This window comes from Arctopsyche grandis, chromosome 12 (assembly GCF_051622035.1).
Source record: "Arctopsyche grandis isolate Sample6627 chromosome 12, ASM5162203v2, whole genome shotgun sequence".
Taxonomy (NCBI): Eukaryota; Metazoa; Arthropoda; class Insecta; order Trichoptera; family Hydropsychidae; genus Arctopsyche; species Arctopsyche grandis.
Window position 1 is genome coordinate 16,168,939 of NC_135366.1, and position 22,837 is coordinate 16,191,775.

The 22,837-nt window shown below is 35.3% G+C and overlaps 1 protein-coding gene across 4 annotated transcripts in view; it reads right to left on the reverse strand.

Annotated features, from left to right (window-relative positions):
- The window catches only part of LOC143920611 (CREB-regulated transcription coactivator 1-like), a 30,384-nt gene that overhangs the window by 4,254 nt on the left and 3,293 nt on the right, over positions 1-22,837 (reverse strand). The window contains exons 1-9 of one of the 4 annotated variants that reach the window (XM_077443553.1): positions 9,359-10,710; positions 6,636-6,814; positions 6,267-6,553; positions 4,382-4,472; positions 4,148-4,310; positions 3,910-4,062; positions 2,921-2,968; positions 2,349-2,453; positions 2,064-2,270 (exon numbers count right to left, since the gene is read on the reverse strand). In XM_077443553.1, the coding sequence (XP_077299679.1) occupies positions 2,064-2,270; positions 2,349-2,453; positions 2,921-2,968; positions 3,910-4,062; positions 4,148-4,310; positions 4,382-4,472; positions 6,267-6,553; positions 6,636-6,814; positions 9,359-9,484 (1,359 nt within the window). In that variant the 5' untranslated portion in view covers positions 9,485-10,710. Of the gene's footprint in view, positions 1-2,063; positions 2,271-2,348; positions 2,454-2,920; positions 2,969-3,909; positions 4,063-4,147; positions 4,311-4,381; positions 4,473-6,266; positions 6,554-6,635; positions 6,815-9,358; positions 10,711-22,837 lie in introns of those variants that run through there. The other 3 variants (XM_077443554.1, XM_077443555.1, XM_077443556.1) reach the window with 3 other exon arrangements.

Consider the following 22,837-nt stretch of genomic DNA (forward strand, 5'->3'; position numbering starts at 1 on the left):
AAACTGTATTATTGTAAAGACCAAAGTAAAAACAAGTAAAACTAAAATAGACGCAGGAAAGAAATAAAATGAATACATTTAATTATTTGCACAATTTAGAAAATTTAAGAATAAAATATATTGTGTCATTTTTTTATTTTTCCTATGGTTCTAAGGCAGGGAAACTTCGCAAATTCCCTGTGTGCTAAATAGCATGCAATTTCATTCAATTCAAAGATGAAAAATGTATTATAGAGAATTAAAATGTGGTTGTAGAAATTTTATTTAGCAATTTCCAACACTCGTACATTTAAAAACATTCTGTGATTAACAAGATTTTTTTATCGACATTAAAATATCTTGTAAAAGCACTTATTGTTATATCAGTTCCTAAACACGAGGTCATCGGCATTATCATACGATAGTGGAAGATAGCTCAACTCGGTACAACACACAACTGGGACTTTTGGCTGGTACAACTATCAAAAAAGTGCACCGACAAATTTAAGCTATCATAAGACAGATCTAATACGTTGTATTGAATTAAGTTCGTATTAATTAAATTGTATTGAATTAATTCGTTGTATTGAATTAAGTTCGAAATAACCACTATTACATATATGTATATAAAATAAATTATTTACAATATTAGCCAGCAGCATAGCTTAGTGGTTGCATTAATACGAACCACCGAGAGGTTGCCGGGTTCGATCCCAAGGGTTGACTTTGATTAAAAATAATTAATTCCGAGTATTATCAATAGTGCTGCTGGTCAGACTTAAACATTTGTGACTCTAAGTCGATCATTTTCTATAAGAGTTTGCTAATTTATCTGATTTAATTGTTAAAACGACTTCTCATCAAATTGGCAAAAAATATCCTACCCACTATGTCACCACTATTTGAATATGATTTTAAAATTTATAATCTCTAAATTCATATATGTACAAGTTTAACCCTTTAAATGCTAACCAACGCTGATCGGCGTTTTGTCAACAAGTCCTGATATGAGTCTGAAATACGCCGATAGGCGCTGTATTTTGAGTGTGCAAAAAATAAACAAGAATAGTACCCGCAAAGCCGTTCCAGGTGGCATTGGAAAAACATGCATTGAACATGGGTCGTGCAATCCAAGTTAATGTTTATAAAGACTGGTTCACACTGGAATTTCTGAATTTATAACCATAGACGAATTTCTCGATGGAAATCCCTAACTGCCGAGTATTTTAGATTGTGCCTTGGCATTTAGATTGAGAACATTGCATTTTAACAGCAATGAAGAAGATGGAACTAGTTTTGGAAAAATACATCCATTAATAGACTTTTTTTGTTTATTTTATATTGTTGCAAGATATATTAGACAATCTAAACGCACCTTTACAAAATTCGAAATCCTCAGCGGTAGTTATCTAGGATTTGTTTGGATTAGCTACAATTTTTATACTTGCTATCTATTGGATTTCTAAATAGTTCTAGTTGGAAATGTTGGCGAAATTTTCAGCCCGGCGGGCTTTCAACAGAAAAGACGTCAGCATTCAAAGGGTTAATACCATATATGTCACTCAGGGGCAACCTGATAACCGCATCTCAGGAAAATATAAAATTGAGTCCACGGGCTATCCCAATATAAATAAATAAATATTACGAGTGCGAGCCGAGTCTTCACTTGTGGTATACAAAATTTTTTCAAATTATAATAAATATTTTCAATAAAATCTACATAAATTTTACCTACTGGTGCTAAAAAATAAAATGATATTCTCTAATTATACAAATTCGACGTCCCCAGTAGCGAAGATGTTAAATACATAACGACAAAACAGCTTTTATTTATTTTGAATCAATAATTTTAACTGTCTTAACGTATGTATATAAATCAAAATGTATAAAAAAAAATCTTTCTGATAAGTGATTTTTTAACAACACATTTTACATACGATCGAATAGCACATTTTGAATATGTAGGTTAAAAATAAATTTCAACACTCAACAATACGGAAAACGATTATTCTGTTTGGTATTAGCAAAAGTCAAATGAACCAACACCTTACTTATTGATAATACATTTAAAACAACATTCTCACCATGGAAAAGTGCTCAAAGTGCTGCTGCAGAGCTTGAGTAATATAAAAATTATCAGCCGACTGACTGTTGTAGGTTGCTCCTCCGCTGGCGTCGTAATGAGGACTATCTCCGCCGCCACCAGCACCACCAGGACTGCTGCCGGGGCTGCGGGGACTGCGGTAGCCGCCATTACTGGCACCACCGATTTGAGACGGAGCTACCCCAACCTACAAACCGAAAAGCAAAATTAGTTAAGAGAATAAACAACCAGCGTACAAAACCTCAAACAATCGATATGTACTCACCGTCGGCGAAGATATATTGATATTCGAATGAGACGAGTGTAAAGAAGGTGGACTGCATTGTTGTTGGTAACTGTTTTGTCCCCACGACGACTCCAATGCAACTCCCTAATCGAACAATAAACGAACATTTTTAAAACCATTACGTCGAACACCCAACTTGCTTAAATTATACGCACGTGTGTGTGTGTAAGTGTACACGATAAAATAAACAATATAAGATAAATATATACATATATTGAAGCATTTAGCCTACGATTTTCAAATACTACAGCGAATTGCAATTTATAATAAATTCGACTCATAATATATCAACTAAAGCTTGTTAGATGTCAAATTTGATATCATATTTTTGAGGACACGTCAGGGTACATTTGATCGGGATGCTAAAATATCACTAAGGATCCGCAACAGGACACACGCACACACGCCAACGTACACACAAGTATAAATAATATATTGTAAAATAAATGCAAAAGATAATTAAAATAAATAAATAACACATGAGGTGCATTTAGAAACGAAAAATAATTAGTGCATGCAATAAACTAAAAATACATGAAATAAAAACGAACCTTACTGAGATGAAGGTACCTATTTGAATTGGGCACAGACAAGTGATTCTGAAATACACATCAATAGAATACTAAAAACAGAATGGCAAAATTAAGAAAAAAAAAACTGAAAAAGCATTAAAACAAAAAAAAATGCAAGACAGAAATAATAAACTAAAAATAGTTTTAAATTCATAAATAAAATAAAATAAAATATAAGCTCACATAAATATACAACGACTGAAAGCTCAAATATATATATATGTATAGTGCAAGGATTAAAAGGGTAACTATTATATTGTACTATCATAATATATATTATATTTTATACATCAAATAATGGTTTAAATATTATGTATTGCATTAAAATTAAATTAAAAATTTTGATATGATTTTGTCTACTGACTATTTCACAAGATTAGGTCGCAAAACCAGATACACCAAAATTGAAAACAAATCGATAAGCTAAAATCTAATATACATAAATTTAATAAAACAAGAAATGAAGTGCTACATATATTTGTCTTTTGAATACTACATAATTCGTGATTTCTTTTTAAAGGAGAGGTTACTTTTTTTTGTAAATAAATGCGACAAACACAAGTGTTTTCAGAATTAAAAGCAATTCAGAGATAAATCATTTTAGTACAACACTGCTGTATTAATAAGCTACATGCTTCAATAGGAAGTTTCCTAAAAGACAGAATACAGTTTTTGAATCGTTTGTGCTCTAGAACAAAAATATATATGTATATATAAATAAACAACAAACAAGAATATAAATACGTGACCGAAACAAACGAGATGAAAAATAAGTACCCAAATAAACGTTCGAAAAGAACGATATACCGAAAAATTATAAAAGCATATAATACAATGTTAATAATAATACCATATCAACTTTTGTACAATATCAACGTGTTAATTTTGGTGTAAGGTTTTTTATTTTAATTTTTACAATTTAACGTCGAATTAAACCCTCCCCCCCGAGCGAATCGCGATCATAATACCTGAGGCGTGTGGTGGTTGGTATAGTGGTGAGCGGGAGCCGTGGGGCTTCCCGTTTGAGGAGTAGAACGAGGTGAGTGATGAGGTGAGTGTCCCTGTCTGAGCGGAGGAACTGAAGTAGGAGATAAAGTAGCGGGTGACGCAGATACTGGACTCTGAAAACGACACCAATTCCACATACACTATCGGTACAATGCATACGATACCAATACGATGCTACTTATTAAATATATGTCTAACAGTGCTGTAAGGACTGCTACTGTGATCCTGATTATCGCGGTCCAACGGGCTCGAGTGTAGTGCCGGTGCGGGGAAGTGTACCGAGGTGAGATCTGGCAACGATCCCGTATTGCTACCGACTGGAATTTGATTGCTGCCCCCTTCGTGCGCCGACGGGTAAATGCTAATGAAAAAAAAATCAATTTCATTTCATGTAAGGTATATTGTTATTTATCATATAATTGATTCACTCACTGAATGCCTGGTACTCTAGGGACGTCACACGACGATCTTGGTCTATTCGGATTTGTTTCTAACATAGATATCATTCCATCATTGTTTCCATCTATTCACAAATAAAATATTGTAAATAAATTAAATGAGATATAAATATTTACATACTATAAATCGAATATAATAGAAAAACAAATCTATTTTGTCGATGTAAATCAGAATGTACATATCAAACATCAAAATAATTTTATCAATTTTCTACAACTTTCTACAACTCTCTACCGCCATCCCCCGCCGAAGAAGGACCTCTCCTGTGCACGTCTCCACAGGGAGACGGGGCCCAGAGATCCGCCATCTTGCTGAAGAACCGCTGTGAGGTCGAGTGCAGCATCACTCCCGCGCAAGAGTTCCAGCCAACGTCCTCGTATTGATCACGCCGTTTCCGGAGAAAAATCAGACGCGCATGGACCACGAGGAAGCTGTTATCAACGAGACGATTTGCAGTCAGGAACCTCCCCGACTATATAAACTGTATCCCAAGGTTAGTTCACGTTTCCCTATAACCTGACCCTTGGAAGAAGAACGACGTATCCGCCCTCTGGATCTCCCACCGCGAGATCAGTAAGCGCGCGTAAAACCGTCCGTTACAAACTGAATTTGCGTAGTTTTACCTAATGGAATCAACCTACATGAGCAACTTTTTGACATCTCGGACATTTTTTGTACAATAAAAAAATAATCAACAGTATATTGTCGCCAAGGCATTCATCCCATTTATAAAAGCTTACCTCCACTACTCAGAATAGGTGCGCAAAATCAACAGTTAGTACAAGATTCTAACATGCACATCTTCTCTACAAAGTGGGGGGAGGGGGGGGGAGACTTCAAAAATGAAACAATTTTTACCACTAGCTACCATTATACAACCACTAACACTAGTTACTATTATACAATTTTGTTATAACCAGGGCTGTGGAGTCAGAGTCGGAATCGTAAAAAATTAACCGGCTCCAGCTCCTTTTTATTATTTTCTTTAATTATGTAATAGTATTATGGTATATGGCAACTAGAGTCTCCAATTTTATTGAAGTAAATCCACTAATAGATTTAAATTTCTTTATAAAAATTATGATTTTAAATTACACTATAGATAAAATTGTTGAATTTGCAGGTATTTTGATGGTTTTTGACCAAAACCGATTGTTTTCCCCTTCTCATTTAATTTTTATTTTTTTTTTATATCAATTAATCATGCACATTCGCCTAACAGATATCTCCAAAGCCACGAGTGTGATAAACAGATTAAGAACAGAAGAAAAAATACATGAATTTACAGAAAGAAAAAAATTACATTTGTAAAAATTATGTAAATTTTGATCCGACTTCCACAGCCCTGGGTATAACAAAACAGTAATATTATTTTATACAAAAAGGATTCATCAACCAGTTGACTGTCACTAGCGAAATATTTGACCTTTACCTGTACGTCAGCAATTTTTAAATTAATTGAACATGAAAAAAATGATTTGACTCACATGACTCGAGACACCCAGAGGTTTGGTGTGACCTTGCATGCATACACATACATATGTGACACGTGCATTAGAGATTATATAAACGTTCCAAATTTCTTTGTATAATTAATTAAGTGGCAGCCCTGATGACAACTGTTGCATTTTTGTTTCATCGATCATCTATTATTAAATGTTAAATATTGTACGTTTCGGAAGATAATCGAAGCGATTCACCCTTAAGACACTGCCGTACAAGATGCGACTCACGAGTGAGTCGCTAGCGTACACAGGGTTAAGTTGTAGACATCGAAAAATTATCTTTGTGTATTAGTTCCATAAGGTAAAATTATGACAAAAAATGTATCTGGTTATCAATAATAAATATAAAAAACCTCTTCTGTGCATATGCGGACTATGGTGAAGAGCTGTGTTGAGACCGTGATGAGAGTGAGAATACGAGTGTTGTTGCAGCTGTCCTAACTGACCGCTGAGACTGCCCAACTGTCCGCTGTGGTGATGGTGATGGTGTAAAGATGAAGCCTGATGGTGGTGGTGATTAGGTCCATGATGATGATGGTGTGGTGAGCCTCCCTGTGGAGATATATCGCGTGGTACCGTCGACGACTGATGCAGAGCGCTGTCAGAGTTTGTGCGTCGCCAACTGCTATCCGGTGGCGGACTGTCAAACAAGATCAAAAACCCGTTAAAAATCATCAAATCAACATAACAATCCAAATACAAAGTAAATACAATAAAAATACCTGAGGTAAGCGGTGCTACCGTACGGAGATGTGTCGATTTTGCGATCTTGAGGTCTCGCTCTCATGGGTCCGACGCCGGCCGTCCTTCCGCGCGTCTGCTGCTGAGGGTTTTGGGTTGTTTGAGATTGCGGTGTCGTGGGTCCAGTCAAACCGTACTGTCCCAACGGTGCTTCTTCCGGCTGAATCGAAAAACAAACCCAAATTAATAAATTGAGTAAGGTTTAGTGGGAATAAATAAGGAATATAAGTTAGACTTGGTTACATTCTACAAATGCTACGATATGAATAATGTAAAAAGTAGATATACATACAATAATAAACGGAACTTTGAAATCATGCATGAACTTTGCAGCAATTTGCAGTATTGGATATGTACTTATGTTATGTTAGTGTGGTTCTATCAATCTATGTACTATGTATAATATGAAAGCTACGCAAGCACTTATATTTGTAATTCAAAAAACATTTTTACGAATGACAACAGCTAATAGTAATGATGCTTTAAAAATAATTTTGTTGAAAAATTCATGCACAATTGGAATACGGAACAAAAAAAAAAATATAATTTCCTATTATATTTAGTCTAACTATAAAATATGTATGTGTAGCAGTGCCTGTGGTTTTTTTTTTCCATTTTCAAAATACTAAGAATTAAACGTCAAACATCATATTCTCTACTCTGACGTATTAATGTAATTTCGTTTTGTAATATAATGCAAGTCATTATTATAAAAAATATATTTTCCCTTTAATAGAAAAAATAATAGTACTTTCAATTATCTTCACAATAATCAGTTTAATTTATTTTAGAACCAACACACATGTGAGATTTAATTCCCGGTAAAATATAATATAATGCAACACATATGTATGTACATAACATTAAAAGCTAATTTCTGATTTGAAAAGTGTGTTCCATGAAACAGTTTCATATCATATATATAAAAACGGACTGTCGCTAAATATATTTGTAATATTTGTATATATGTATGTGACGGACGATCAGCCGTCAACCAGTATGGGGAACCAATATATTTTTCTTCAGTTTTTTTTCAGTTTTTTCATATTTTTCATTTTCTTTATATTTTTCATATTTTTAATTTTTGTGCTACGGGCGCCGGAGGCGGGGTGCCAGAGGCATCGGGGACGCTGGGGGCTCTGGGGGCGAGGCCCCCGGGGTGCCAAAGGCATCGGGGGCGTCAGCGCCGCTGGGGGCGAAGGCCCCGGTGCCGAAGGCATCGGGGGCGCTAGGGGCGCCGGAAGCGTCGGCGCCGCTGGGGGCGAAGGCCCCGGGGTGCCAAAGGCATCGGGGGCGCTGGGGGCGCTGGGGGCGCCGGAGGCGTCGGCGTCGCTGGGGGCGAAGGCCCCGGTGCCGAAGGCATCGGGGGCGCTGGGGGCAAAGGCGTGGGGGCGTCGGCGATGCACAAAACGTAATTCGTATTCACTTCGTAATTTGTCATTCGTAATTTCTAATTCGTGCATCAATTTCTTTCCGAAACCAGTCGATTCGATATCTTTAACTTTATTTTTAGTCGATTTTCAATTTCTTTTCGAAACCACCCGTTGAAATCAACGGGCCCAACACTAGTGTATAATATTATATATATTCGTGACCCGATGAAAATTTCATCGGTTGTATTATAAGTAAAAACTACCTACCTATCTACATACATATAAACAACATAAAACAGTAATAGAAAAATTAATTTATTAATCAAATTAATTTTCAATAGATGGCGCTAAATACTCGTGGCACTATTTTCCAAGAGGAAATATTGATAGCAAACAATATATATATACAGGTTTTTTCTTGATTCTACTACCCAAACCTTACGAACAAGAGTAAACTGCCACTTCCGGTTGACGGGCGTTTACCAAATTTTATACATAACTTGGTATTAAGCTTAAACTTCTGGATATGAAATTTCAGTTCAATAAACCAAAAGGTTTCTGAAAAAAAACATAAAAAACCTCGATTCTCTAGAGTAAAAATACTACTTCCGGTTTAGGTAAAAATATTAAAAATATATTAGGGTGTAAAATATATAATTTCCATTACATGTAAAAACTTCAGTCTGATTCGGTTAGCGGTTTGAGAGGTTATTGAATTCAAAAACTAAAAAAAAAGAGGACACCTACATACATATAAGGGGAGGTTCCATTTCCAGGCAACTTAAAAATTTGAAAAAAAATTACGTCGTAACGATAAGAATTTTAGCAACCGATACTAAGTTTCAGTTCAATAGGACGAACGCATTTTTTTTCTACATAGATCATGAAGACGTGATCAGTGATCGACTCTGAGTTCGAATCAGTCAAAATATCGAGTTCGAATTTTCGCATGATCACAAAACTTTATCTATTGCTACTACGTACATAGATAAAGTAACAACATTTTTTAATAGAATTCGATGTTCCCAAAAAAACAAAATTTTTTTACGATCATATTGAAAATTTACACACTTCAGTTTTTACCGTCGATTTGAAACAATACATACGTAACATTTAAAAGAGTCGGAACAGAATACAAACGCGTAATACATTACATATATTCTCAGCTAATTTCAAGGCAACGAACAAAACTGGTTATCCGACAGTAATTTATCAGATTTGTGGCCATTATTTAATTGTTTATACGTACGAGGAGTCCTCGATCGAATCGCTCACATCACGGACGAGCAAAGAAATAATAAAAATCGAGTTCATCTCATCTCATACATCACCTTCCGAACTATTAGACAAGACTTGTTGATGTCGACGGTCAACAGGCACATAGTAGAAAATCGAAAAAAAAGTGGGCCACTGGCACAGCTTCCGCGAGATAACGAGAGCCGTGCGAGGGCCCCCATTGGTTGAGGGGGCCGAGCCCCCCACAGCCTAGAGATCTCGACCCTGGCGTTGATAAGACGGTTACCACATCGTCGTCATCATCTGCATCGACTGCTGCGCAATTTCAAGTCAACATCACATACAAAACAGTATTAATAAGAAGCAATTTTAAAATTCTGAAACATGTATGCATGTGCGAGATGTTCGAACGCCGCGCTAATTCGCCATTAGGTTTGTTGTTGATTCGGTTCGGATCGAGATTTTGCAGTGCAATCATGCGAATGGGATATTTTATAGTGGTTTGATGGCGAGAACCTATTATTGGCGTGACTTATTGTACATAGGTATGCAACTGGGCACGTTTCAAAACAATAAAATTGTGATTTTGATAAGGAAATCGTTTGCGTTTCGTATCGTTTTTATGTGTGTATTTAGAAATTATGAAAATGTCCGAATGCAATATATCTCGATTTCCGATGAACGGATTTAGATAAAGTCTGGCAATTGAGTTTTTTTTCAATATGATTTTGGTTAAAATTAAGCCACGCGATTATGCGTCCTAATATTACACAATGTACTAATGCTTTAAATTGTACGAAATTTTGAACCAATGAATCATCAGTACGTAAATTTGGAGCGAAATTCCCATAGTCAAAACCGCGAAAAAGTCACAATCTAGACAAGATTGTCATACATTTGTATATTCAATTTTTTTAAACTTCATATTGAATAATTCAAAAAAATCTTTCATTGCATTTTGATGTATCGACATTATGGCCAGAGATAGGCGGTCGAGTTGCCGCTATAAAATAACAATAGACCTCTCCATTGTCCGTGAAAGCGGGAACAAAAAAAATGGTTGACAAGAAAAAATTGAACATTGTGAACTATTTTTTTAGCCGCCGAGCAACCTAACCGCCTTCCCTTAATTATGACTAAAGAGCGGACCCAGAGCGCGCCGTTTATTGTTCAATTGTTGTAAATGCATTGTTAAAGGTTCGCCGAACCTTTTTTTTGCATTCTAGCCTTAGATGTAAATAGATTTAATGTAAATAGAGCCAAACCGCCCCGATTCCTGGAAAAAGCACGCTCTCTAATTATGACTATTCGATGTATCAGAGTATGAATCTATGTACTTATAATCATGTCAACAGAATTGCGTGTGATAAGCTTTTTATTTTTACTTTAAGCTTTTAACATTTTTCTACGGTTACATTATATGATACAAATGAGTTGAATTAAAAATGTCATTTAAAAAAAAAAACATTTTTTTAAATATCCAATTAAGTACACAATATATAAGTACACATTTTAACCCTTTGGCTGCTACGAGGTTTTTCAATGTCCAAGCGAAAAATGCTAACATTTGTAATTACTTTATAAAAAAATAAATATAATATATTTTTTTATATACTTACTTCGCCGAACGCGCGTAATTTTTGTAATACTTTATATACATTTTTAAGAAGCAGTTGTGGACTCGCGCTCTCTCTTTCTGTCTTGCTTTTACATGCGTGCGTGCGAAAGAGATACCTACATATATACACTAAATAAGTTTTGACGATTGTTTTCCGACGCATTATTTTTTTCAATAATCTATTTTTAGACATCGATGTATCTTTAAAACATGCGATACATTTGAAACAGGTAGCGGTCTTTCTCTCTTTCTTTCTTGGTTTTAGTTGTGTACGTGTGAGCGAGACACACAAGGATGCGAAGTTTCAAATAATCAAATAATTTTTCAACATGTATCATAAACATTTTGTATGCATTTCAGTTGCATTTGATTGATTGCACGAATTCGTGATGTCTCGTGACCTACATATATAATTGAAAGCGGATTTCTATTGTTTTTTGTTACTATTCCATTTATTTTAACTCTGCAAAATGATAACGGAGTGAAAGTGACGAAAGCGAAATAATAGCTCCTCACCGAGGAACTCGACAAATCAGCAGCTCTACTGATTCTGAAAATGAATTTATCGACAATAATCAATTCCCAAGTAATAACTCCTTATATGACTTTGACAACGAACCCGAAATTGACATTGATAATGAACCCGAAATTGACTTTGATGATGAACCCGAAATTGAAGAGCTTTTATATAAAAAATTGATAAATATTTATAAAGCTTGATTGAAAAATAAATATAAATACGTATATAAAAAAAATGTTTCGTGCCACTGATGCGCTGGCGGCTCACAGAAAGTATTGAAATACGACAATTAATGACGACAACAACGATCGTCGTCGCAATCTTCGCCGATTTCAAAACAACGATTTATCGTTGTTGTAGCAGTCAAAGGGTTAACAAAAAAAAAATGAAATTATTCATCTCCAACTTTATTTATTTCAATTTAATACAGATAAAATTAGCTACGTTTTAAAATGCGCAATAAGATTCTAAGAAGTGTTTATACGTACTTACGTATGTATGTATGAACATATGTACATATCCTGCCTATTCTATAGGAAACGTATCGTTTTACAAAATAAAAATATATATCGTATTTTACACTTTCAGTACAATTTTCAAATACTTTCTAGTCCTTTGCTGCTTCGTAATTCGAGTGTTACAAAAATTTTCCAAGATCAAATTCTGGCAAAAGTAACCTTTGAGTTAACCTTAAATATGGATGAATAAAAGTAAGTAAGAATAGCAATATTTCAAATTTTACAAATATCAAAATATAGAAAATTCAACGTTCACTACTATCAAGAATAAAAACGTATTTAGATTTGAATCAATGAGTGTTTAAAGTGGGTGTTTTCGATTCCCTCTCTTTTAACACCTTATTCTAAATTAAAATTGTACACATTTGTAAAATTGGAAATATTGACATTCCTTATTTTGATATTCATCCCGAAAAATGAACTATTCGTTGAGTCAATTGTCATTATCAGAGTTCGGCGTCTCATTTCGCAAAATGGGTTCCTATTGTTAACCTTTTTTTGCTCTCTAGAGCAAAAAAAATTTAACTTTAGAAATTTAAAATAGGAACCCATTTTGCGCAATGAGGCACCGAACTCTGGTCATAATTAAACTACGGAAAATTATTAAGGCAATTCCAAATAGCAATATATGTATACACGTTCCAACAATGCTGAAAGCAAAAAGAGCAAAAAAAAAAAAGGTTTTCCAAGAAGTTGAAAATAGCCAAAACGCCCCAAAAGCATTTTTCCCTAATAAATTCCGTCCCTTCGTCATAATTGGATATATAGAAAATTTCTGCCCTATACAATAATACAAAATCAAACTGACCTAAGTCAGATCTATATGACAATAAAATAACAGCGACAAGAAATCGGAAAAGGCTAACTTAGAATGCGTATATTTTTTATTTATTAATTATCCCATAATGCCATGACAGGTTACCCTAACTCGACACTATGGCTAACCGTGTCCATACATACATATATCCACACATTATATGTTTACTAATGCAGGTATACATGTGTTAATGAATTAGGTATGCATATATTAATGAAAAGCCGCAAGCTACAATCAACAAATTTTCAAGAAAGAGGGGAGGGGGTAGCCAAATTTATTGGAACAGTCACACAATAGGTTAAATAAATTGGCAAACTCTAACCGAAGACGGTCGATCTGGATTTAATAACCGACCAGATCTTGCCAGCAGCTATAGACGTACTCCTAATCATCGACTAAATCGAATATTTTTTTTCGGAATTGGAACCCACGACTGTTCTACTGGTTAACAGTCGCTTGACCAGTGAGCTTCGCTATCGCTAATACTTACATATATTGGAGCGAGTGATATATCAAGATTCAAAACAAAGTAACAATTATAACCTGCGAGTTGTGAAGGGGCGGTAGAAAGACGTTTTTGGATAGCTAGCTGTCATCGCTTCAAGCTGACAACGATTCTGATCTAATTTAACGAGTTCGTAAATGATTAAACTCCTCTAGCTTCATGCCGGGGACATTAACTCACTTCAATGTTAGCTTACTTCAAAGCGACCTGAAGAATGGAAGTGGTTCAAAATCAGATCACAATTTTTTGACGGGCAGGAATGTCACTGAACTAACAGAGTGAAACTAACTATAACTATCTTTTTGTTATATTTTTGACCATTGTGGCACATTAGGAATTCCTGTAATGCTACACTGGTCCAAACTTTAAATAAATAAATAATAAAAAAAATTTAAAAAAAAACTCGTAAAAAGGCCGAATTGAAAAAATAAGAAGACGTATGAAACTAGGGTGGAGTGCATTTGGACGAAGAATTTTTCTGAGTATATCTGTAGTGCTGCTGGTCAGACTTGGATATTTGTGACTCCAGGTCGATCGTTTCCTATCAGAGTTTGCCAATTTATCTGATTTCATTGTTGAAACGGTTCCCGATTAAATTGGCTAAAAACCTTCCTACCTATGTCACCACTATTCGAATATGATTAATGTACAATAAAATTTATGTACGATTCATAGATGTCTCCTTAATTACGAGTTTTCAGTGTCTTGTAATTCATTGACTTGTGTAATAAAAATGCTGCATCGTTTGTAATTGGCCAGGAAGGCGCATTGGGGTTTACCTGTAAGGCCTTCCTGGTATATACATACATATGTAAAATAAAGGAGGTTTGTAAAAATGAATGTTGTTTTTCATCAAAAATGCCACCCTGTCTGAAGAAAAAGATCTTCGATCAATGCATTTTGCCAGTGATGACGTATGGATGTGAAACTTGGACATCGAACGCCAAGATGCTATACAGAGTCCAATGCACTCAAAGAAGGATGGAGCGCTGTATGTTCGGCATAACGAAGAAAGATAGGAAGCAGAATACACGGGACAAAAGGGTAGTGGACATAGTGGATACAGTAAAGAGATTTACATGGCAATGGGCCACGTGGACAAAAGAAGTGCTAGTATCGTAGCTGAGAGAATGCAAAAGTGTAAAAGGAAGACCGCAGGGAAGATGGGTAGACGAAATTAGGAAAATGGGTAGGGTGAGATGGATGAGATTTGCGCAAAACAAAGACGAGTGGAACCGTGTTGAAGAGGACTTCATCCAGCAGTGGATGGTGAGCGGCTGTAGATGATGATGACTTAAAATGCAAAAACTTCAATCTACCAAATCAACCGAGCAGTTCAACAGAACCATCAACTATCGAATGATTGTGTTGTGACGATTCCTCGAGGTTGACACCGGTCGACGGCCAAGAAGATAACAATCGCTGTAAATGTTCAAACCCGCGAAACCATATACATACATACATATATATATATACAATTATTTTTAATTTGAACATATCCTAAAACATTCACATCAGACGACACCTTCTCCTGACAAATGAACGCATCGCTCAGAAACATACATACATATTTTTTGCGTAGACGAAAAGCAAGTATTCATACATTCGTACGTATACACACCTGGTGTAGCGCTTTATCGACCAGGTGCAGATGACAGGGCCCGTAGAGTGCAGATACGCGTGCATCCGTCCAAACAAAGCATTGCAATCAAATGCAGCAACACGGAGATACGATACATACACACCGGAAATGATTCCCCAATGATTCGTTCTCGATGTTATAAAATAATCGACTCGCATGCGTACAATTTACGTACGGATTAAAAATACATAATCGGTCAAATGTAGACTTTGTCTGGGTCAACTCGTATACACATATATTTATATATGTATGTATGTATGTGTCATGTGACGAGAGTTTTTGAGGAAAACACTAGAATGTATGCAGTTGATCCATATTCACAACCCGTATTAATTACGACAGACTCCGATAGGGTAATCTCGTTTAAATTATTTTGCAACGTTCAATCGTTGCGGGTGTAGTACCATGTTTTCGGTATGTATGTACAGTGTGTGCCGTATTTGGTGGCACGTCACGGATGAGGTTGCGTTCTAGAGAATTTGTGCTTACATATAGATAGTGAGAATGTGTATCTTTGTGCAATGTGTGTTTTATCTTATTAGTCACAATATATGTATTTTGGTCAGTAAAATCGCAATGGGCGAAAGTTTTGAGTACCATATGGTTAGAGTCTGGAATTGTTATTGAATTGTCGCTATGGAAGATTAGACGATATCAAAGCTCTTATTTTTAAATAGCTTTCTCATACCTAAGAGCGTCACATGTAAAGCTACTTATGGCGATAAAAGTGCTAATAGTTTTCTAGATCTACATACATATACAAGTGAATAAGTATAAGAATAATCTAATCATAAAACTACACACACATTGTAAATCGAACTAGGCCCCCGGAAAATCGGAAATTTCTTGGTAGCTCACTGTCACAAAGAGCTTTCATATCTTTTTTTTTTCGATGAGAATCTAGCAGGAAATTCTTATATCCTAGATCTTTTTACCACGTCAAGATATTAAATACAATCAACCCTCTTATAGCCCGATAGACCGGTTCAACAAATAGACGAAAGAAAAAATTATACAAGTGAAATTGTAAATGGGCATGTAAACGAGCAACATTTTTCAGCAATATTGTTCGGCAATCCTCCAGCAACATTTTCAGCATCACATGTGCAACATGTGGCTCAATTATTAATAGTTTTATTATTGCCCAGATTTTTTTGTTTCGCATATCGTGTGTTTGGACATCGGAGTCCTTATGGCTGTCCTGCATATGTGATTTTACAAAATTATAAAAAGAGAAGAATGCGGATAAGACCTTACCAAAATAAATGTGATTCATATAAAAAAATAGCCTTATTAAAAAAAGGACTGGTTGATAAGTCTGTTTAATTTTTTTTAACAAGGATGTCCAAGTCCAAGCAATACCAGTAGCTACCAGATTAACTATCATTTTATGATATTTGGCAACTGGTGACTCGTCAATAGTAATGTAAATTTACAAATCTATTTGGTGTCCTATCAATAGTGTGGATGCTGAAAGGTATTTTAGTAAATACAATATACCGATCGTCGCACGAATTTATATTATATTATATTTTTATATTCATATTTTTTGTCTTTGTATTTTTATATTCATGTTTTTTTCTTTGTAATTTTAATTACAAAACATTTTTGAATTTTTCTATTATTTTTTAATTGTTGTGTTGTCTTTCAATCGTACATATATATGTATATACATTTTATTAAAATTCATCGAAATTGTTTATTATTTAAAATTAAACTATTCATAAAAATAGATGCTAAATAGACACTAAAATTGACAAAAATATATGCCCAAAATACGTATCTCTAATTATCACGTATTGAAAACTCTATAGTGAAAAAACTATAAGCACGTGTGGCTGCATTGTCAAATCTTGACCGGATTCTTGGTCTTTTATGGTTGCCCGAGTTGGGTGACCAAGAATAACCAAGAGCTGGTTGCTCTCGATGGAGCAACAAAATCACTCACAGGTTGCGTGTAAGTCACCCGGTGTGGCCTGGCTCGAAGTGTGTAAACCATTGATAGAATGACTATACAGGTATAAAATAATAATAATATATATAAAAACAATGTGCTGGTAAAGATGTATATAAATATGTGACGGACGACGGGCGCAGTATAGGGAACCAATTATTTTTTCATTTCGGGGCTGGGGGCGAAGGCCCCGGGGCGTCGGAGGTGCCGAGGGCGTCAGGGGCACTAAGGGCGAAAGCCCCGGGTGTCGGAGGCATCGGGGGCGCCAAGGGCGAAGACCCCGGGTGTCGGAGGCATTGGGGGGCGCTGGGGGCAAAGGCGTCGGGGCGTCGGCGATGCACAAAACGTAATTCGTAATTTCTAATTCGTGCATCAATTTCTTTCCGAAACCAGTCGTATAAACACACTACGCGTCACGCGACGTAGTGCGTTATATCTCATACAATTTCATACAAACAATATTTGGCCGCAAGCTGCCGTTCGTGTCGCAGACGCATAGTGCGGCCAGACCTTAAGAGGACATTTTACCCTGTATCACATTTTCTTACAATTTCATTATTTTTATTTTTCTTCTTTTTTCCCGTTTTCTTATAGAGGAGATCTAGCGTGTTATATGAAAGTTGACTACACTTTAAATGTCATAAATGTCGCATCACATTTTTCACCGAAAATAAAGAATTCCGACCATGTACTTCTTTACCGTATAGTTTCCAATTAGACAACCCGTCAAGCAGATCTATCTGCTTAACGCCATTGCGACAGCCTTAATGCAATCTCAATACTTACTACACTACTAAAATATATGTACTTACGTGGAATTTTACAATACTATCGAGAATTTTAAATGAACAGTTGAACCACTTTGAGACTAGGACACTACGTACCTTTAATTTATAAATCTAATATTCTATTCCTTAGCTACATTGTAGTAGTAATTTCCACCTATACGACTCTATGTAATAAGGCCTATATAGCCAATTGCGAATCGCCATATTTATTTATACCCCCGCAGAACCAGTCGATAAGTTCTGGATAAAATATGCAGTAAAATTACAGTATAATTCTTCACTGAAATCCATAATTAATGAATGGCGTGCGGAAAATTCGGCATACGTTAAACAAATATGTACAACCAACAGAAACTAACACTTACCAATGTGGAAAAAAAAGGTCATAAGAGACATTTCATATCGAACATATACAAAAATATGTACATATATTACCATCACGGTAAAAAATATCTGTCCGAGTTGCTGAAGGTACTACATTCAATAGAATACACCGGAATAAGACGAAACAGGTTTTTGTATTGATATTATTTTGTGTATGTAATTTAAAACGGACTTTAACATGTCAAACATTTGTACTGTTTGCCATGAAGTGAAGTTTTCTTGGGTAAGGATTTTACTTCAAGTGGTTTTCCGTTTGCCATCTTGAGCGGAAAAATTGGAAGATATCATGGATTTTGGTGGTAACAATTTTGTCAAGAACTCAAGATTATAACGTCAGATAAAATCAACAAACTCTGACAGGAGACGGTCCATCAGATTTTATAATCAACCAGATTTTGCCACCAACGATAGACACAATAATCAAACGAACTCTCTCTTCCTCTTTCTCGTTTGCTCAATGTCGAGCGTCGTAGTCATTGCTATCATCTATAATCCGGTGGAAATCTCCACTCCTCCCGATCTTGCGCCAAGTTGAAAGCAGCGTTTAGGGATGATCCTATCCGTTCCTTAATTAGATCTGACCATCTAATGGGAGACCGTCCTACCAGCTTTTCCAGACTCGCCAAATTCTTCCCGGCAATATGGCCAAAGCAGGAAATAATTCTTTTTCTACATATTGTGAAGAGTTTTTCTGAAACTGCCAGTTCTTTGAGGATGTAGATGCGTATGCGCAACATCCTCCTCCAACAACACAAGGGCACAGACATACATAGAGTGGTACACAGCACGCATTATTTTTAGATAGTTTTGTATATGTCAAAACTCACCCCTGAAGTATTTTCGGTGATACTTTTTCTTTGTATTAACAGATTTGACAGTGATCGATAACGGTAATTTCCATATTTGAAGAAATGTAGGAGAAACTTGCCGAAATAATAAGATCAATAATTACATGATACGCCCAACCCAGCTGGTTTCTACCAAGGCATGCCGTGCCGTACGATTCAATGTGTCTGCAACTTAACATGTCCTTTAAGCGTCCATGTCTCGACTCATTCTCGATCTCAAAACCAGATTATATATTTTGCCGAATCTTTTCACACTCCTTAATTCTGGCCTAAAAACAATGAAATTTGTCTCAAGCCTTTGAAAAAACTTATTTAGAGATTGAAATTACCTTTTGACATTTCAATAGGACGTGACCGCAGCATTGCATCCTTGCAATTAAAAACATGATGCGAGATGAAAGCGACGCCCACGTTAACACAAGAACCCAGTCCGAGTACAAAGTACAAATATGTAAATCATCCTCTCCATAATCCGCATATTTACCGAGCAAAGCTCTTTCTTTTCGATATTGTATTTTTTTTATTTGTAAGTTTAAGACGAAGTGGGACCAGACAAAGCTGGGTCATATGTTATATGTGCATACATACAATGATGAAGCAACTGAACGAAGCCAAACACTATCGAGTAATTTGAGCCAACATTCTACTACAAATATGTGGAAAATATTACGCTAGTGCGTAATATAAACCTTTTGGTGTGAATGAAAACTTTCGTCGGTGACCACAAACGATTCGTCATCTTTTTACTTTATCACAGGAAGGGAGTGATAAAGGAAACACCGAATCGGGCGTCCAACAAACGCACCGGTGTGTATACATCATACCTATGTACATACATGTATGTACGTACGCGTATGTTATTCCGCGATTGTTAAGAGAAGTTGGAGGAGATATTTACAGAACTATGGGTGGCGCTTTCCGAGAACGGCCAGAATAAAATTGTTCGTTCGGTTTCTTTACGAGCGCGCCGAGTTTTACACTTGGCGCGAGAGCTCAAAACGGCCATTGTTGATAACCAGAATCAAAAGACACGTGTCAAGTGTGCAAAATACCTCAATTTGGTTTGCTAAAACGAGTGCTGACCCATCTTCAATGAATTTTTATTTTTCAATGCTACCTGGAAAGACTTAGCGGGTAGTATTCTTGTTTACTTTGTGCGTGCTCAAAATACAACGCCTATTGGCGTTTTTCAGGCTTATGGACTTGTTGGCAAAACGCCGATCGGCGTTGGTCAGCATTTAAAGTGTTAAGAGGGCTGTATACCCGAAACCTTAATTTTGTTGCCGTTCCTTTCTTCGATATGTATATTGAGTGAATGCGACAGTTGCGCTTTGACCAGATAATACGTATTTTAAATCGACAAAATCGAGGTTTCGTATTCTCCAGTTTTCTCCTCCGAAACTGGACCAATTAAAAAAAAATTCATCATCGGTATGAGAAAGATATTTTCTATGTTTGTGTGCTAGTATTTTTTTTAAAAATTAACCGTTAAATAAGCATGCTGGACTCTTTTTGGGTGTAAAAAAGAGGCGATTTTATAGATGTTTGGCGGCTCCTAGCTCATATAAAAAATAACTAATCGAAAAAATAAAACCACAGAAACATGCCTATGGTGGATATCCATAGCGTATTAAAAAATAATTTCTCTAGTGCCATAATTGAGGATGGGAGAAGTGTGATACGTTTGTATGGTCAAGGCGCTGGTGTCCAGCCCTCTAAATGTTCAGAACGAAAACTAAATGTTCGCAGTGTTCGTCACGATCGCCTAGTTTAGACAGGTCACATTTCGATTCTGATAGATACGTTCAATTACACACCCGGGTAATGCATGTTTAAGTGTCTCCATTTCAATGGACAAAAAGAGTATAATTTTTGCAGAACTACACAGCATACATACATAACAAGCTAAAAAATCCCAATCACGATTAAATTGTAATTAAGCCGGCAAACGTACGATACATGGACATAAAAGTGCGCGGTATCAGACACAACTTTGGCATTGAACTTTTTACACAATTATCTCCTATTATTGAGCGAAACACCCGGGTAGGAAATCGGAAATATGCAGATACGCAACTTCTTAACTGATTTACAAGCGCCGGTTGTTTATCGTGTGTCCGCAATTAAACAAATGGAAATAGAGTCGAAACAAAATAATTGGCCCGGCGAACGCCGTGAATCAAACAATCGAAACTACCACTAACTGTAACGTGTATCGATAATAAATAATAATATACAAAAAATACGTAAAATAGAAAATACATTCGCTATTTCGGTAAACGAATGTACGATGAATTTGGTAAATTGCTACAAATAGTGAGTGATTGACGTACAATAGAGACTCCGATAATCACTTCACGAATAAAAAAACAAGCGAAGTGCTTCAAAAATAAAAAACAAAACAAAAAAAGGCGAAGGTCTCTATTTCGCCCATATTATAATTATGAGAATATCCAATACCTCAAATATACTACATCATCCATTTAATAGTGTATTTATAGATAGCATTATAAATAATAAAAATAAAAAATATATAAGGTTATAAAGATTATTATTTATTTAAAAAAAATTCAGTCTGATTCAGTTAGCGGTTTGGGAGATAATTGAATTCAAAAACTTAAAAAAAGAGGACATCTATAAGGCGAGCATCATTTCCGGTCAACTTACAAATTTGAAAAAAATTTACGTCGTGTCGATAAGAATTTCAGTAACCGATACTAAGTTTCAGTTCGATAGGACTAACGGTGTGCAAAAAATTCCCAAAATACACACATTTTTTTCTAGATCATTAAAACGTGATCAGTAATCGATTCTGAGTTCGAATCAGTCAAAATCTCATAACGTATAACGTATTAAATATAAAGATAACTTCGTCGAAAACCTTTTTTTACAAGCTTCAATAGAAGCTTGTAAAAAAAGGTTTTGTTTCTTTTTTTTTTATTTTGTTGCTGAATGCAAGAGAGCAATAGCTCTCTTGCATTCAGAATTGCTGGAACGTGTATTGTTATTTTCCATTGCCCTAATGACCATCCGATATCTAGTCATGTAATTTCTAAACTCATCTACTTTTGCGTCACTTCACTATGCACATAGTAGTTTTAGTCATAGTTTACATAGTTTTTGGTCGATAGAGTTAATTTAGCTAATGGAAATCACCGTAAGTGTAATTTGGACCAAAAATATATGAAGGCAAAATCCGAATTACATATGTATGAACATATTAAAATAAAAAACATTAAAAAAAAATGAGTGAAAAATATCGTTAAAAGCATTACCCGATAAAAATTAAAGTATCAACTGATGTGACAAATTTGAAATCCAATATAAGCTCACTTTAAAAGTAAATAGGTTAATCCAATATAAGCTCACTTTGAAAGTAAAACAGTTAATTTGATTAATCCGATAATTGGCAATATTGGAGATAATTGTGAATTTCCTTCATTTTATCACATTATTATACTTAATCTTTAACGACCATTAGACGATTTATAGCTTTTATCTTTAAAATACATAAAAAAATATCATAGAAATGCGCTATTTCTATAAAATTAAGTCAAATTTATCAATAAGTACATATAATAGATGAAACATTAAAGAATAACAAAAAGAAAATTACAATCAAATGATGATACTCATTCGTAATCACACTAACCATAATAGATAGTCATAAAATGTCATCGACGATCAAAATATCTACTGTAATTAAAATTCTATATCTACAATAATAACAAAAAAAAATATATAATAAAAAATAGCCGGACGTACAATTAATAATTCACTCAATATAGCGATTCAAAGGATAAAAAAAATGAAGCAGACTAAAGGTGTACTTTCAACAGTAGCGTAAGATAGCTGTCGATATTTTTTACATGAAACAAAATATCAACTGCCATCTCCGGCGTCCGATCCGAACTTCGCAAACATCACAGCGAAGCTCGCACTAAAAAAAATCGCAGTACATATAGAGTACGAAGAATCAC